Source organism: Chenopodium quinoa, unplaced genomic scaffold, assembly GCF_001683475.1.
Source record: "Chenopodium quinoa cultivar QQ74 unplaced genomic scaffold, ASM168347v1, whole genome shotgun sequence".
Classification (NCBI taxonomy): domain Eukaryota; kingdom Viridiplantae; phylum Streptophyta; class Magnoliopsida; order Caryophyllales; family Amaranthaceae; genus Chenopodium; species Chenopodium quinoa.
The window spans coordinates 1-17,677 of record NW_018743894.1 but is presented as its reverse complement, the minus strand read 5'-3'; the positions used below and the strand labels follow the sequence as shown (position 1 = coordinate 17,677).

The 17,677-nt window shown below is 44.2% G+C and overlaps 1 protein-coding gene across 3 annotated transcripts; it reads left to right on the top strand.

Moving 5' to 3' along the window:
- Window positions 1-12,131: 12,131 nt before the first annotated feature.
- LOC110686814 lies at window positions 12,132-15,340 on the top strand. 3 transcript variants are annotated; one of them, XR_002504305.1, is made up of 2 exons: window positions 12,132-12,366; window positions 13,653-13,909. XR_002504305.1 is itself a non-coding variant. In XM_021863404.1 (2 exons), exons 1-2 carry the CDS (start codon window positions 12,344-12,346, stop codon window positions 15,271-15,273), a joined length of 576 nt encoding a protein of 191 aa, XP_021719096.1. In that variant the 5' UTR covers window positions 12,132-12,343; the 3' UTR covers window positions 15,274-15,340. The 3 variants fall into 3 exon arrangements, 2 of the variants coding, with proteins under 2 accessions (XP_021719096.1, XP_021719097.1); XM_021863404.1 differs by lacking the exon at window positions 13,653-13,909 and adding an exon at window positions 14,721-15,340; XM_021863405.1 differs by lacking the exon at window positions 13,653-13,909 and adding an exon at window positions 14,642-15,340.
- The last annotated feature ends 2,337 nt before the right edge of the window (window positions 15,341-17,677 follow it).

Here is a 17,677-nt window from a genome sequence, read left to right as displayed (position 1 = left end):
AAGTCCACGAAAACTCAGTTTCAATTTTTCAGAGTTTGGTTTTCTTCTTTTTTTTTTTTTTTTTTTTAATTACGATTTTCCCGGGTTTCAGGTCCGGACCTGAAAACCCCGGGTTTGGACCGGGTCCGGACCGGGACCGGGAACCTGGATTTTTAAGAACCGGGACCGGACCTGAATCAACAGGTTCGGGTCAGGTCCGGTCCGGTTCAGGTCGGTTCAGGTTCGATTTCAGGTCCGGGCCAATTTTTGTACACCCCTAATTATGGTAGCATTTGCTTTTAAATGGTCATACTATCATATACTTAGATAACTTACGTAGTAATAATACTCATTTCTCAAATGAGTTTTGTTATTGTTTTCATACTAAATATTGATTAGGGGATTTTGCTCCCACCAATCGGAATGCGCCACGTGGACCAATCAGGACCTGCCAAGTGTCCCCTAGTTGGAACTGTCAGGGCTTGCCACGTGGCACGCGCTTATTCGTCCACCTTGGACCTGTTATGCCAAGACATGTGGCATACTCCATGCCTAATGGAGAAACCGGCCACCCAGGCCCAACTTCCGAGGGAAGCCCAATCGGCCCTAGGTTTACCTAAACCTAGGATGGGCACGTTTCCCAAGGTTATAAATACCTCCCTTGATCCTCATTAAGGGGGATTACAGAAACATTACGGAAAAAACACATTAATTACACACAGTAATAACCGGCTGATCTCGCTAACAAAGCAGATTACCTACGTTAATCACTCTCACCTAGAGAGACCTAATCACTTTAATTTCCGCATTAATTACTCCTTAATCAAGTACTAACTTGACCGTTGGAGGCGGAGCTCACAGGAGTCTCCGTTATTTTGCAGGTACAGGCGTCCGGTTCCAGTCTCGGAATTGTAACTCTCCCGTAGGACATCAGAAAACCCCGAAACATTTGGCGCCGTCTGTGGGGAGAGTACTTCTGAGATGGCATCCAAGTCTGTACCGACTCCTGAAGAGAGGCGTCCCCTAAACGACCCTCAAGTTCAGTCGGACCATGATACCGAAAGTGAATTCGAAGTTGAAGCTCATACAGCTTCAGACGGGACCCTAAGGGCCCGACGTACCCGTCATACCGAAAGGAGGGAACGGGAGCATCTTCAAACAGGAAGCGAGCCAGCAGGCGCACCGCCTGTTCGGCAACAGCCGACTGATGGGTCTGCTCCCATCACAAGGAACGAACTCATGACCTTCATGAGGGACTTCAAGGGAGAGATTCAAGAGTTGATCAACAAGAAGCCGCCTGCTCCAGTCAAGGAGCAGTCGGCCAAGAAACCCTCCACTTCACTGAAGAGGAAGCCAGTTCAAGGGCGAGAGGCGACTCCTCATCCTAAATCTAGGAAGCGGGAGCCACCTGCCCTTGATTTTACAAAATTCCGTTATCCTACAGGAAATAGGAAACCTGTTCGTCATATTCAGGCGGACGGGTCAAAGCAAACATTCACAGATGCTCGGCTACCGCTAGAGCAGAAAAAGAGTGACCGATTGTCAGAGTCGGCCTCTACTTCAAACTTTCAAGACAGTTTGCGAAATGCCTCGATGAGGCATACTCAGTCGTACCATGAGAGTCAGTCAGGCGACACCTCCCGTCAGTCCGGCTTTCATAGTGACCAGGCGGTACCAAACTTACCATTTGTGCCGCAACAACAGTATTTTTTGCAGCCACCTCCGTTTGGTGGACCTGCAGCAAAAAACGTCCAACCTATGGACTGGCAGCTACGGTTGCTTAGACTTGGTGAACAGCCGTCGGCCTTCTCCAAGGAAATTACTGAAGCCGCTCAGCCGGCCAAAGTGAAAAATGTACTAGTAGGCGCCTATGACGGCACTACTAACCCAGAAGACCATCTGATGGCATTCACCAACCTGATGTACCTTCAAGGGTTGGATGATCCTACTTGGTGCAAGTGTTTCCCAGCGACTCTCAAAGGAATCGCACAGCAATGGTTCGGCAACCTGCCGACTGGTTGTGTAAATAGCTTCAGGACGCTTGCTTACCTATTTGCCTCCAACTTCGCCATGAACATCCCTGCGAAGAAAACGACCCTTGATTTGGGAACAATTCAGCAGGGCGAGAAGGAGGGGCTTCGTTCTTACATCAGGAGGTTTAACCTGATGAGAATACAGATTCAAGGGTTACCGGATGAGGTAGCTTATACTGACTTTTTTAGAGGTCTCAAAGACGGGTCTACCTTCAAATTTGATTTGGTTCGAAAAAGGGTGGCGACTCTTCAAGAGGCCTTGAGTGAAGCAGAAGCCTATATACAGGCGACTGATCTTTGTACGATAAAACAGTCGGATGGGAAAAGGTTCGACAAAAGAGAAGGACGACAGAAACAGTCGTCTAACAAAGATGAGAAAAGAAAAGAGGTCTGGGCGGCTGATTCCTCTAAACAGCCGGCCCAGAAAAAGAAAAAAGAATTCAAACCATACTCCCCAAAGTATGCGTTTAACAAGGATAACCAGTTTATCCTAAAAGAAATCAAGGGACGGATCTCAATTGAGAAGCCGGTCCCCATGAAGGGTTCTGCAAACAACCGGAACCAAGATAAATTCTGTGCTTATCATGATGATGTTGGTCATCACACCAATGACTGCATCAGTCTCATGCGGTACCTAGACCGCCTGGCTGAGCAAGGTGATCTTGACACTTATGTCAAGAAATCTACGGGGAACACTTCCTCAAAAAAGCAGTCGGCCAAAAAGAATCAGCAGGCCGACAGCTCTGATACAGATGATGCAGTCGTCTACACCATTGCAGGCGGCTTCTCAGGAGGCGGCCCCACTATTAGGGGCAACAAAGACAATATCAGGCGGTTAGATATAAATTTCGTTCACCAAGAACGGTCGTCCAAATATTCATTTCCTGAGATTGTCATCACTGAAGAAGATCTAAGAGGGGTAAGGGGGTCGCATGACGACCCTCTCGTTATTGAATGTAAAGTGGCCAACCAGAGAGTTGGCCGAATCCTCATAGATACCGGAAGCTCCTCAGATCTCATCAGTAGCAAATGTCTGTCGAAACTAAAATATCAGACTGATTGTATACATCCGGCCTCCCACCCTTTAGTAGGGTTTGGAGGAGGAGTCGTCCACCCACTGGGACGAGTAGATTTACCCATCCGCCTGGGCGAAAAAGGGGAAGGACGACACATGGTAGTCCGGTTCCTAGTCGTAGAGGAACTCTCGGCCTACAACATGATTCTGGGTCGACCAACCCTGAATAATTCCAAGGCTGTTATAATCCCATCTCTTATGTTGCTCAAGTTTGAGAGGGATAATGGAACAGTCGGCTCCCTAAGGGGAGATCAGAGGATGGCCCGAGAGTGCTATCTCTCGGATGTCAAGCCCACTGTTATGGCCACTGGGTCAAGCGGTGAAAAAACAGACCTTGACAATGTCAAGGAGAGTGCGTCTGTTCAAGAAGCAGGCGGCAAAAAGAGAAAGGCATCCCAGACAGGGGCCGCAAGAAAAGCAAGAAAATAGCAATCATTGGCAGAGGAGCGGCCGGATGAGTTCCGCCCTCAGTCGGCTGGTGAGCATGCGAACCTGATCTTAGACGACTCACGTCCTGACCGAACAGTCAAAGTTGGGACGACTGCTCTGAGAAACCTTGGTGACGACTTTCACAATCTATTGAAAGAATACAAGGACATCTTTGCATTTGAAGTCCATGAAATGCCAGGCATTAGTCCTGATCTGGCGGTACATAAACTCGCCGTGGATCCGAAAAAGAAGCCGGTACGGCAAAAGAAGCGGAACCATGGCGAAGAAAGAAGTCAGGCGGCAGCCGCCGAAGTGAAAAAATTACTTGATGCAGGGTTCATTCGGCAATGTTACTTCCCAGACTGGGTTGCAAATGTGGTGCTTGTTAAAAAGCCGAATGACACCTGGCAAATGTGTGTAGACTACACAGACTTAAACAAGGCGTGCCCCAAAGACAGTTACCCTCTGCCTAAAATTGATAACCTGGTCGACTCAACAGCCGGCCATGCCTTGATGAGTTTTATGGACGCCTATTCTGGTTTCCATCAAATTCCTTTATGGAAGAAAGATCAGGAGAAGACGGCCTTCGTCACTGATCAGGGGTTATACTGTTACACGGTCATGCCGTTTGGTCTTAAGAATGCCCCGGCTACCTTCCAACGAATGATAAACACTGTGTTCTTTGATCAGATTGGGAGAAACGTCGAGGCATACATTGATGATATGATTGTCAAGACTAAACTTCAGAAAGATCATCTGTCGGACCTCCGAGAAACTTTCGCCACACTCAGGCGGCACCATGTCATGCTCAATCCCAAGAAATGTGTATTTGGAGTTGAGTCTGGGAAATTTCTCGGATTCCTTATCAATCAGAGAGGAATAGAGGCGAACCTTGAGAAGGTGCAGGCGGTCATTGACATGCAGTCGCCTCGTACCATCCGAGAGGTTCAGAAGTTAACAGGTTGTCTGGCGGCCTTGGGAAGATTTCTAAGCCGATCAGGCGACAAATGCCTATACTTTTTCCAGGCAATTAAGAAAAAGGCAAGGTTTGAATGGGGGCCGGATGCTGAGGCCGCCTTCCAGAAATTAAAAGTTCACTTGCATTCCTTGCCGAGGCTGGTCAGCCCTTTGCCCAAAGAGGTTCTCTACATGTACCTGGCCGTCTCTGATCATGCGTTAAGCGCTGTTCTCCTTGCTGAAAGGGACGGCTGTCAGCTCCCGGTCTACTTTGTCAGTCACGTACTGAAAAATGCCGAGTTGAGGTATCCCCTAGTGGAGAAATTTGGTCTTGCACTCTTCATGGCTGTTAAAAAATTGAAGCCCTACTTTTTGGCACATGCAGTCGTCGTGTATACAGACCAACCTATCAAGCGGCCACTGACCATCATGGAGTCGTCAGGCCGAATGATCAAATGGGCCATAGAAATACAGAGCCTCGAAGTTACTTTCGAGCCTAGAAAAGCAGTGAAGGGGCAAGCCTTTGCTGACTTTATTGTAGAGATGACTCGTCCTCCTGACTCTCAAGTTCCAGACCAAGTATGGAAGGTATATGTGGACGGAAGCTCTACTTCAAATGGTTGTGGAGCAGGCGTCATATGTCAGTCGCCAGAGGGCGACAGGTACGAGTATGCTCTACGCTTCAGTTTTCAGGCTTCAAACAATGAGGCAGAATATGAAGCTTTACTAGCCGGGATCCGCATGTGCAAGGCGGCAGGGGCAAGAAAAATAGACGCCTGTTCCGATTCACAATTGATAGTGAGTCAGTACAATGGCGAATACGAAGCAACCCATCCGGCCATGATCAAGTATTTACAGGCGGTCCGACAAGCAGTCGGCTCCCTTGAGGATTTCCATCTAATCCAAGTGCCGAGATCAGAAAACAACCAGGCGGATGCACTGTCAAAATTAGCATCATCCGCCTCCTCTGATACTCCTCGAACTGTTTTTTGGGAAGTAATGGAGAAGAGAAGCATCGAGGAAAACCCTATTGGAATCCTAGACAGAAGCTCAACCTGGATGGATTCAATCAGGGCATATCTGACAAACGGTACCCTGCTGGATGATACTCAACAGGCGGCAGCACTGAAAAAACGAGCCACCTGTTTTGAAATGATAAAGGGAGAACTTCACAAAAAGGGGTACCTTCAACCCTTCTTAAAGTGTGTTACTCCAGAAAAGGGACGAGAGATACTAGACGATCTTCACTCTGGTTACTGTGCTTCTCATATAGGTGGTAGGATGCTTGCTCAAAGGGCAAGGCGGCAGGGCTACTTTTGGCCTACTTTGGAAGCAGATGCAATGGAGATGGTGAAAAAATGTGACAAGTGCCAAAGGTTTGGCAAACTAATTCACCGTCCGGCTACTGACCTCAGTACCATTCACAGCCCACTACCGTTTGCTAAGTGGGGCATGGACATTCTGGGTCCATATACGCCTGCTACAGGCGGAAGGAGGTACATACTTGTTGCCGTCGACTACTTCACTAAATGGGTAGAGGCGGAGGCTGTAAAGGGAATCAAGACGAAAGATGTAATTTCATTCATTTGGAAAAACGTCATCACTCGGTTCGGGGTTCCCATGTCTATGGTTTTTGATAATGGTCCCCAATTTGAGACGCCTGTTCTCAAAAGCTGGTTGGGTGATCAAGGAATTGCAAACTACTTTGCATCTGTCGGCCGTCCACAAGCAAACGGCCAGGTAGAAGCCTTTAATAAAATCATCTCAGACGGTCTCAAGAAAAAGATTGAATGAGCAGGCGGCCTATGGGCGGATGAATTACCACATGTTCTCTGGGCCATTAGGACGACTGAAAAAGGGGCGACTGGAGAAACTCCATTCCTCCTAACTTATGGTGCGGAAGCTGTTCTTCCAATAGAACACTACGAGCCGACTCTTCGAGTAATGCTATATGACGAAGAGGCAAACTGGGAAGCCATGCGCCTGGCATTAGACTCACTTCCTGAAAAGAGGGGCAATGCTGTCTTGCGCCATGAGATCTATCGCCTGAGAATGACTAGATCATACAACAAAAAAGTACACAGGCGTCCACTCAAAGTAGGGGACTTTGTACTTAGAAAAATGGAAGCAGTTGGTAGGGCTAATGAGTCTGGAAAACTAACTCCCAACTGGGAAGGACCCTACCGAATCTATGAGGAAGTCAGAGACGGTACCTACCGTCTGGAAACACCAGACGGACAACCGTTGCCTCGAACTTGGAATGTAGATAATCTTATGAAATATTTCTTTTGAATGATGTAAATAGTCAAGAGCTACTTAATAAAAGTGCACTTACTATTCAATTTTGTACTACGAGGGGCATGCCGTCTGTACCTTTACAGTCGGCTACTCTCCATTGAGTTTTTCACTCTATCTTCAGAGGGGCATGCCGTCTGTACCTTTACAGTCGGCTACTCTCCATTGAGTATTTCACTCACAATAGGGGCATGTCGTCTGGGCATATAGTCGGCTACTCTCCATAAGAAGATGGCCGACTGGTTCCAAACACATATCCACCCCCCTAATACTTAGCTAAAAAGATTAGGGCCTGGCCGACCCTGTGCCTAACAGGCGGCTACCCTCCTTTTACTTAGCACCATGTTCACCAAGAACTTACCAAGGCCACAGGCCGAATGATCAGACCAGGCGCCAAGCCAACTGATCAAATCTACAAAACTAATACGACCTGTCCCAACATCATAGCAGGCGTCCGACGGCATCCCTCCGGATGAAATTCGTCGCAGAGAGCAGCTCCCTTTTGGGTGGAACATTGTTCTATAAACTAATTACACGGCACCTATACGACTGTCCCCAAGGGAAACCACGTAGCCGTTTTTGAGACAAGGATAACTCTATCACTAACCAAACCAGTGGTAGCAGTTGACATCTGAGTCAGATGACCGCCTGTATTACTTGGGATAAATGCAGGGGGTACCTATTGAGTTAATAGCCAACAAACATTGGCGAATCAAGGGGTCTAGCCGGCCTACGCCGCCTGGTACCTCTACTACTCAAGCAAAAGTGACGGCGACTGAGTAACTCCAACGTTTACTCATAGTCACTCCCTCAAATTTGGTATGGAACCTAAAAAGGTTTGAGTAGACCACCTGTTTTTTTGGCTAACAGGGGCACTCAAACCCCTATTCCTACTAGGTAACCTATTGAGTTAATAGCCAACAAACATTGGCAAATCAAGGGGATCAGCCGGCCTCCGCCGCCTGGTACCTCTACTACTCAATCTAGATTGTGACGAAGACTAAGTAACTCCTATGTTAACTTAATAGTCACTCAAACTTAGTATGGAGCCTAAAAGGTATGAGTCGTCCGCCTGTTTTTAACAAACAAGGGCTCTCAACCACTACTCTTGCTAGGTTAAAAAATTATGAGTTAAAAGCCAACAACATTGGCAATAAAGGGAAACAACCGGTACCCGCCGCTTGTTATCTCTACTACTCAATCCCTTGGCGACTAGGTAATACTCTATTTACTTGGTCAGACCACTTTCCTACTTGGTTAAATTTACAAATGACAGGCCCGCCTGCCTAAAAAGGATCCAGACAAAATAGTTCGAATACCGATTGGATAAATGGCCGACTGATCGTCTATCCTGGAAACAGACAACCAGTCGTCCAGGGGCATAGGCGGCGTACTACCTATCCGTACCTGTCTGCAACGTTCGGCCATGTAAAACAGTCGGTCTAGTAAACAATTGGATATTAGATATGGAATACTTAGACAAATTTGAAGCAAAACAAAAATTCATTAAAAAATAAGCCGGTCATTAAAGACCAGCAAAATATTCAAAGCCCCGGCCCCCTGGCCGGGTAAATACAAAGCAAACGGCACGCAGGCCGTGGAAAGAATACATAGAGCTTAAGAAGGGGGCAGTTCAGTATTAGCAGCTGCCGCCTGGTCAGCACTCTTCTTGCTGGACTCGGCTTCAGCTGCATCCTTTTTTGATGCCTTACCCCCAAGCGGCACAAGCGCCACTACCGGCTCCTCCTCCTCCAACGCTTCCCCCAACGCCTCTTCTTCAGCAGCCGCCAGGATCTCTTGATTATATGTTTCCGAACACTGGCGGTACGTTCTTTCCCAAGAGGCAAAGTCGGCACTGGGGAAGAGGCGGCCCCAGGTCATGCGCTGGATTTGAGCGGAGTCTTCCATCATCTCCCGGACCAGCTCTTTCTTCTCTTGCTCGGCCTTTTCCGAGAGCTCTTGGGTAAGACTCTTCTCCTGGGTCACCAGGCGTTCCTTTACGCTGGCCAAGGATTTCTCCATGGCTTCGTAAGAGTACATTTTCAGGCGAAGAGGTTTCAGCTCGGCCTTGAGATTTGTGATGGTCGCCTCCAGCTCGTCATTCTTCTTTTGGGCCGCCTCTAACTGAGCCCGAACAGCGGCGGTAGCCTGCGCCTGATAATAAAGAATATCAATGGTCAGTACTTCATTTTGGGCAATTTGAAACATTGCCTTATCACAGTCAGAGGCGGCCATAGCTTTTGCAGCCTTTACCTCTTTGTTCTTCCGATCAAGCGGCTTGCGAAGGCCGTTAACTCGGAGCAGGGCCTAAGTACAAAAAAAACAGGCGTCAGTTTCCAAACAAAAAAGAAAACAGGCGTCCAGAAATTCAAATACTCAAAAATATGCTAAGTATACCTCAGCAAGGACCCCTGCAATCCCGTCAAGGTCAAGGGTGCCGACACCCCTGACCGCCTCCTTTTCAGCTGGAGGAACTGCCCTGATCATAGACTTGGCCATCTCTACCAAGTCAGGCTCCTGGGGGCCGGCTGCATTAAGCATAAACAAACGGATTAGACTTAGTAAAAAGGAGCAAGTCTAAAATTTACAAGGACAACTTCATACCTCTAGGCGGCCCAGTTGGAGTTTTAGAAGAAGTGGTCGGCTGTTTCTCAGCCGCCACCTGTTTCCTGGCAGAACCAGGAGAGCTCCCAACAGTCGTTTTCCGGGCCTTGGGGTCCGGCTGTTGGGAAGATGAAGCTCTTGGAGCACCCGTCTAAAAAAGAAGAAAAAAGTCAGTATATGCATAAACACTCCAAAAAGAGGGTGAAAGGTTCGGAGCTCACCAAGGGTGCCCCCTTCTTGGGGGAGTCGGTCGAAGCTTGTTGCATAATAGAGGCCCGCAACATGGCCGCCGCAGTCTTGGAGGCGGTGATTTTGCTCATGGCGTCAGCTGCAAAAACAAACAGCAAAGTTAATAAAAGATAAACAACAAATGTATGGAACAATAGAGTATTCGACAGGCCGACTACCTCTTGAGCACCGACTGCTGAGGCCGCAGGCGGCCAAAAAGTACTCGTCATAGAGCCACTTGAAGCTCGGGACGCAGTGCAGGGGTACTTGCTCTCGTACCCCTGAAGTAGAGTCGACCCTCGACTCTACTTTAAAGAGTCCTCTATCAAGGATCTCTTTCTTAGCCTTGGGGGGAACAGGCGGCATGCTACGGCCGCCTGCAAGAAGGGGCGGATTCCTGTTCCACCTATTGAAGCGCTTGTTTTGCTCAATGTCGGAACTCTCAATGATGAAGAAGGTGCTCCGCCAGTCCTTCCACTTGTTTGCTTTACCTCTTGTCATGAGGTAGCCCCTGTGGCTTGTCAATTGATACCAGCCGGTACCGCCTGTCTTAGGGGTCCGGCTGAGATAGTTCATATGGGCGAAAGCCTCGAAGCTCGGCTCCACCCCGTGCAGTTCGCACCCGGCCACATAGCCGAGTACGTTGACCCAGGAGTTTGGGGCTAACTGCCATAACCCCAACTCATACCCATCCAAAATCCGCTGAACAGCCGGATGTAATGGGAAGCGAAGCCCTGCCTTGATGGCCGCCTCGTAGCAGCCAAAGCAGGAGCTTTCATAACTGGAACCAGCCGGCCAGACGACTGTGTCTTCTGGATCCGGCACAAACACTAGAAAGTCGGGGCCCATGGTGTGGTTTGCAATAAAGCTCTCCACTTTCTCTTGCATGGCTGTGATTCGGCCCCGAGGTACCGTGCAGTAGTAGGGGGTATTTAGCTCTCGGTAAGAGGTGGATGGTTCCGCCCAATTGTCCCCCTTCTCAACTGCGTGAGAAAGTCTCGCCTCTTGCAGGCGGCTGTTTTTCTCTTTTGTACCCAAAGAAGCATGGCCAGAAGAGCTTGACTCGGAATCGTCCTCCGACGAGTCTGAAGAGGACGACTCCTCCCCTCTCCCGGAGGGGCCCGCCTCCTCTCTTTGAAAAGGAGCAGATTTGTTAACTGTTAAATGGGAAGGGGTCACTATGACTCCCCCCACAGAATTGCCGCATCCAGGCCGCCTTGTTTCACTTCCACATCTGGCGCCTGGTCAGATGTTTCACTAATCGGCACCCTGTGGGAGGAGCCGTCTGAATTTGAGATCCTAGCTGTCTTTTTCGTTCTGGCCATCCTGCTCTGCATAGACACAGATACAGTCGGACTTTGTATAAAGGGCAAAGATGGGTCCGGAAAAGGGCAGGCGGCACTCCTAGTCATAGATTCAGCCGTCCCCGGTGACCGGCTGATCACTAACCTAGGTCGTGTCGTGTGCTTCCGTGGTGCCATTTCAGAAAATAAAAAGAAAATTAAGAGTAAGAGAACTGAGTTACCTGAACGAGTGACGGTTGATGAAGTTCTGGAAATCCGGTGCAGTCGGCTTGTCAGAACAGGCGGTAGGCAGAAAAGGTCCAAAATGTCAGAGCAAGTTCAGGGGTCCGAATGTTCTCAAAAAGTTCTCAAAGTGGTGAAAATGACTCAAGACAACTCTCCCTTATATAGGCGAAGTGAGAAGGCGAAGGGTCACTTTCAGAATTCAAAATTTGGGCGGGAAAATCTCTCGTCCTTTCGCCGACTGACACCTGTAGAAGGTCGCTGCCTGTTACAGTGCGACACCTGTCACAGGTAACACGTGACCAATCACGTGCCACCTGTGAGGGGCAAATGATTAGGGGATTTTGCTCCCACCAATCGAATGCGCCACGTGGGCCAATCAGGACCTGCCAAGTGTCCCCTAGTTGGAACTGTCAGGGCTTGCCACGTGGCACGCGCTTATTCGTCCACCTTGGACCTGTTATGTCAAGACATGTGGCATACTCCATGCCTAATGAGAAACCGGCCACCCAGGCCCAACTTCCGAGGGAAGCCCAATCGGCCCTAGGTTTACCTAAACCTTGGGTGGGCACGTTTCCCAAGGTTATAAATACCTCCCTTAATCCTCATTAAGGGGGATTACAGAAACATTACGGAAAAAACACATTAATTACACACAGTAATAACCGGCTGATCTCGCTAACAAAGCAGATTACTACGTTAATCACTCTCACCTAGAGAGACCTAATCACTTTAATTTCCGCATTAATTACTCCTTAATCAAGTACTAACTTGACCGTTGGAGGCGGAGCTCACAGGAGTCTCCGTTATTTTGCAGGTACAGGCGTCCCCGTTCCAGTCTCGGAATTGTAACTCTCCCGCAGGACATCAGAAAACCCCGAAACAAATATAATTTATGATTTGAGTGTTTATAATTTTAATCTTATTCACTACTAATATGAATAGTAGTAGTATATATGTTTTTAATCTATTTCTACTAGTAATATAAATAGTGGTAGAATCTATTTTTAAAGTAATGCTCATTTTACTCAAAATGAGGTAATACTTGTTTTGTTTCTAAAAATATTTTTATACTTGTTTTATCAAAGACTTTGAATTAAGAAGTTATTAATGAGTATTTATTATTTTTGGGTATGATCGAATAAATCATGACGATGAGGAATTAATGACGAGGTTGAGAGTTCGAATGATGATTATTGGAGAACAAGCTAAGTGAGATGATTAAGGATGATCGAATGAGGTAATCATTATGTCTAGCAATTGTGTCTAGTCATGTATATGTAACTATTATATATGTCTAACAACTGTGTTTAGTCCCGAATGTGTGTCAATTATGTCTGGTTATTGTGAATGCACGTGTGGAATCATAAATGCATGTTATTATATAACATGTATGTTTGTATGATATGTTTGACTTGTTATGATTTAAAAGCGTGTAATGTGCAAATGACATGACATGACCTTACCTTTTATATCCTAGTATATATTTTTAATGACTTATGATATGATAAATGTTTATTGATGTATTTCAGCCTTATGATTTATATTAATGATTTTATATATACAATGTTCAATTGATTTGCGGATCTCTCGAAAGTATGTTAATAATCTACGAATAACTTATTAAAAGATACACAACATAATAAATGAAAGTGAAAGACCTAGTCCATCTGGCAGTATATGTTATGTTTCGGTCATGCAATGCATGTACCCATGGGGCACCAGCCCAACTATGTCGAGCACCTGCTCTATGTTATGGGCACCGGCCCATCGCGGAAAACGTTCCGCCATGTCATACTGTCCAGTGACTAGCATGTCCACCAAAAATATTACGAATACATGAATTTTATTAAAAGACTTATGAGAACTCAGAAGGATACTCTATTGATGAGTTTTACGATGTACTGATATGTACGATAGTTCATAAAGATATCTTAACATCATACAAGGTGATAAGAATGCTATGAACGACATGTATTTCTAGTTATTTTATTAATTTATAAATTATGTGTAAGTGAGTTGTTATGTTAAAGCCCTTGTTAAATGTTTACCGCTAATGATTATTTTATTCAATTAAGTGTTACGAATTAATGATTATGATGTGTGTCAATGTGCTATGAATTTTTATGAAGTGTAAAGTTGTTCTGAAATGATTTAATATGATACGATAGATGAAACTTTTGTCGGCATTGGAAAAGTGAACTAAACGTTGAAAATAGGCGAGTTACAGGTGAAGGAAAGTATGTTAATGAAAGGGGGAAACATTCCCACACGAATGAAAGTTATGTTATGTCCAAAACCTGTACTTACCTATGATCTTATATAAAGGGAATGATCCTTGCCGACACAACTTTTAAAAGTAATGATGTTAGATTATTTCTGAACAACTATGTATGTATGATATATGCTCAAATGATTTTGAAAGAAAAACTGTTTTTACATGCTAGAGTAATGCTACTGAGTTTTCAACTCATTTTTGGATTTTCCTGTATTTTCTCTGTTTTCTATTTTTATGGATAATTATAGGGATAATGATGACAGAGCTGAAATTAATCAAAAGCAAAAGGATTAAAGGAATTTAGTTAGTTTAGGGATTATGGAATCAAGGCTTATGTATTATGGATCATCGAGAGCTGAGATAGATTGATTATTTTATTACAGTTTGGAAGACTGAAGTTGTTTTTTTTTTATTATTGAATATTCTCATTAAGGAGTATGTTTATTTGTGGGCCCATAACCCACAGGTGGCTATGAGATTATCTATATATAATTGATTCTGCTTAGTATGATGAGTAAAGAATGGTTTATCTATGGTTAATTAATTCCGCTGCGAATGACGAGTTATATACGGTCAGGTGACGCCGATTATAAGTCGGGGCGTTACAGTTAGAAGGGTAAAAACTCAAAAATGGACGTCATTTAATTACAAGTTTGTCACTTGTTATATAATCGATGTTATTAGGGATTTCAAAAATTTATTCCACCCGAAAAATTTATTGGAAACTACTGTTTTTTAACTTATTTGATCTTAATGAAGGAAGTAGGGCTATATCAGGGCTATCTTTGTAATTCTGCCAGAAGAACCAAGTTTGATAGGATAACCACTCTTGACAGCTGCTAGGGAATCTTTGCCGTTATTTTATCTTAGTTGTTTTGTCTTATTATAGAAAAGCTATGGTTTTATCATCATTGTATATATTTGCTTCTCTGCACTCTGATTCTGCAATGAGAATGATCAGTTGTTTTTTCTCCTAATTGCCTTGTTTTCATCCCCTTGCATCACACTGTTAATTTTAGTCATCATGGTATCAGAGCAATGATGCAACATCAGGATTGTTGTAGGCAGATACATATCATTCTCATTTGTTTTCCTTTACTTAGCTGCTGATTTTATAATTTCTGTCTTCTTTTCTTTTCTTCTTCTCTTCATACCTTCTGTATTTTCTCTTCTTCTCTCCATTTTCTGGTTTTTTCTATTCATCTGCTTCTCTTCTTTGTTATGGTTGCTGATACAGGTAGTGTTCTTTACCTACACCCTAATGATGGATCTTACTCCATCAGTGTTGATAAACTCACTGGATCATCCGATTACAGATCTTGGAGAAGATCAATGGAGATTGCTCTTTCAACCAAGAAGAAAGTTGGTTTTGTTAATGGCACAGTGCTCAGATCTGCTTATGCTGCTGATCCAGTCAAAGTAGAGCAATGGGATACCTGCAATTCTATGGTAATCTTTTGGATTCATGGTTGTTTGTCTGATACTATTAAAAAATTTGTGCTGTTTGTTAACACTTCTAGAGAAACTTGGATTCAACTTGAAAAATGTTTCTCTATTTCTAATGGTTCCAGAAAATACAAACTAAATAAAGATCTATACAGTCTGAAACAAAATGGTAACTCTATTAATGTCTATTTTACAAGCATGTCTAGTCTGTGGGAAGAAATAGATGTTGTGAATGCATTGCCTGTTGTTACCGAGTCTAATGCTAAAATTAGATCCTTGTTGAGTGCTATATCGAAATATCAGGAAGAACAAAAGTTGTTTCAGTTTTTAAATGGTTTAGATGAACATTTTGGAGCTATGAGGAAACAGTTGCTCATACTCATACCCCTAACCACTGTTGAATCTGCTTGTTCTCTTCTATAACAAGAGGAGAGTCAGAGAGAGGTGTTACTCTCCCCTAAATCTGATCTGGACATTTCAACTATGTATAGCAAAAAACTCAAGTTCATCTGGTTATCTCAGAAATTCTGGAAACCCAGTTTTTCAACCAGCAGCACCAGTGACCTTAGATCTGCTGGGTGTTCTGTTTGTGGTGTGAGAGGTCACACCCCTGATAGATGCTGGAAGGTTATTGGATATCCTAGTTGGCACCATAAATCAAAGTCAAACTCTACTCAGTCTAGAAATGGAGTGCAAGATCAAAAATGGACCAAGCCATCTCCAAAACTAGTTGTTGTAGCTAAGTCATCTTACAGCTGCAAACAACTCTGGAATTGTAACTCTCACTCAGCATCAGTTTGATTAGTTGTTGAAACAAATCTCTCTTCAACTTAAGGGCAATGACACTGATGAGGAACTTGATTCTAGTTTCTTAGGCATGGTTTCTTGTAATACTGCTGCTGTTGTCTCTTCTCCTGACTGGATTATTGATTCTGGAGCCTCAGACCACATGACCTCTTCTCTGGAATTTGTTATTAATCCCATAAAATGTCAGCAACCTCTTACTATCAATCTCCCTACAGGTGCTACTTCTCAAGTAACTCATATTGGCACTGTAGAACTTCCTAACTCTCTATATTTGCAGAATGTTCTTGTAATACCTCATTTTAAACACAATCTTCTATCAGTTCACAAAATGATGAAGGATTCTCAATGTAAGGTGGCATTTAGCAATACACACTGTGTTGTAAGAGATGCTGTTTCAAAAAAAATTAAAGAGATAGGAAAAGCTAAAAATGGCTTGTACTATCTTTCTTCTACTACATTTAATACTGTTCTTGACAATGCTACCCATGTCTCATCTCAGACCTGCTTGTCTGTTCAATCAGACTCAGAAAAAGTGCCCTTTGCTGTATGGCACCACAGGCTTGGTCATGCCTCAATTGTCAAACTAAAACACATTCAGTGTGTCAAGCATTCTATTTCTGAAAACACACAAGTCTGTGTTACTTGTCCCATGGCAAAATTCACTAAGTTGCCATTTGAACTGAGCTCATCTAGAGCTTCTGAGTCCTTTGAATTGATACATATGGACATTTGGGGCCCTTATAAGGTCTGCACTAGGGGGAAATACAGGTATTTCCTGACTATAGTAGATGACTATTCCAGAAAACTTGGATTTATCTCCTACAGCAGAAGTCAGAGTCCCTTTCCAAGATCAAAGAATTCTCTAATTATGCTCATGCTCATTTTGGTAAGAGAATCAAGTTTCTGAGATCAGACAATGCCCTTGAGTTTCATGATCAGTATTGCCAAGAATTTTTTGCTGATCTTGGAATCATTCACCAGATTTCATGTGTAGAAAGACCACAACAAAATGCTAGGGTGGAAAGAAAACACAGACACATACTTGAAATAGCTAGAGCTATAAGATTTCAGGCAGGACTGTCTCTGTCTTACTGGGGGGAGTGTGTCATGGCTGCAGTGCACTTGATAAACAGGCTTCCTACCCCTGTTCTGCACAATAAAACACCTTTTGAGGTGTTATTCAACTGTGTCCCAGAGTACTAACATCTTAAGGTATTTGGATGCCTTGCTTTTGCTGCTAACCCTAATGGTTCTTCAGATAAGCTACAACCCAGGGGAATTCCATGTGTTTTTCTGGGATACCCTGCAACTCAGAAAGGATATAGAATCCTTAACATTCAAACAAAGAAGATATTTGTCTCTAGGGATGTGACATTCAATGAAACAATCTTACCCTTTCAATTAACATCTCTTGATCAGTATATGAATCCTGTTCCTACAATTCTCACAGATAAGACCAATTTCAATTCTGCATATGTTGCTGAGATATATGATTCTGGTTTTGATAATGACATCATTGGTGAGTCTGATATTTCAAGTGCTTTTCAAAATTCTTCTCTCTCTCAACACTCTTCTTCTATTCCTCCTCTTTCTACTTCCCAACCTTCTCAAAATTCTGGTGTTGGTAGCTCTTCTGTTGAACAGTCTCTTGAAAATGACTGTCAAGTTAGACAAAGCTCTAGACTCACCAAACCTCCTTTCTGGGTGAAAGACTATGTTCAACCTAAAAAGAGGTCAGAATTGAAAATTTCCAATTTGGCTACCCAAGATATATCTCAGGATTTTTACTGCTTCATGATTGTTCTTGAGAAAAATCAAGATCCTATTTTTTACAAAAATGTTGTGACTGATCCAAATTGGGTCACTTCCATGAATCAAGAGCTAGAACAGTGTGAAAAAAATGGCACTTGGTTGGTTACTGCTTTACTTGAGGGAAAAAGGGTAATTGGGTGCAAGTGGATTTATAAAACCAAATATAAATCCAATGGAGAGGTTGAGAGACATAAAGCAAGGGTTGTTG

Excerpts from the sequence above, each read along its gene's own strand:
- LOC110686814 (XM_021863404.1), top strand. The coding sequence starts at position 12,344 with ATGATTAAGGATGATCGAATGAG. Across the intron at positions 12,367-14,720 it reads ATTAAGGATGATCGAATGAG|ATCTTGGAGAAGATCAATGG; the intron begins GTAATCATTATG and ends ATCCGATTACAG.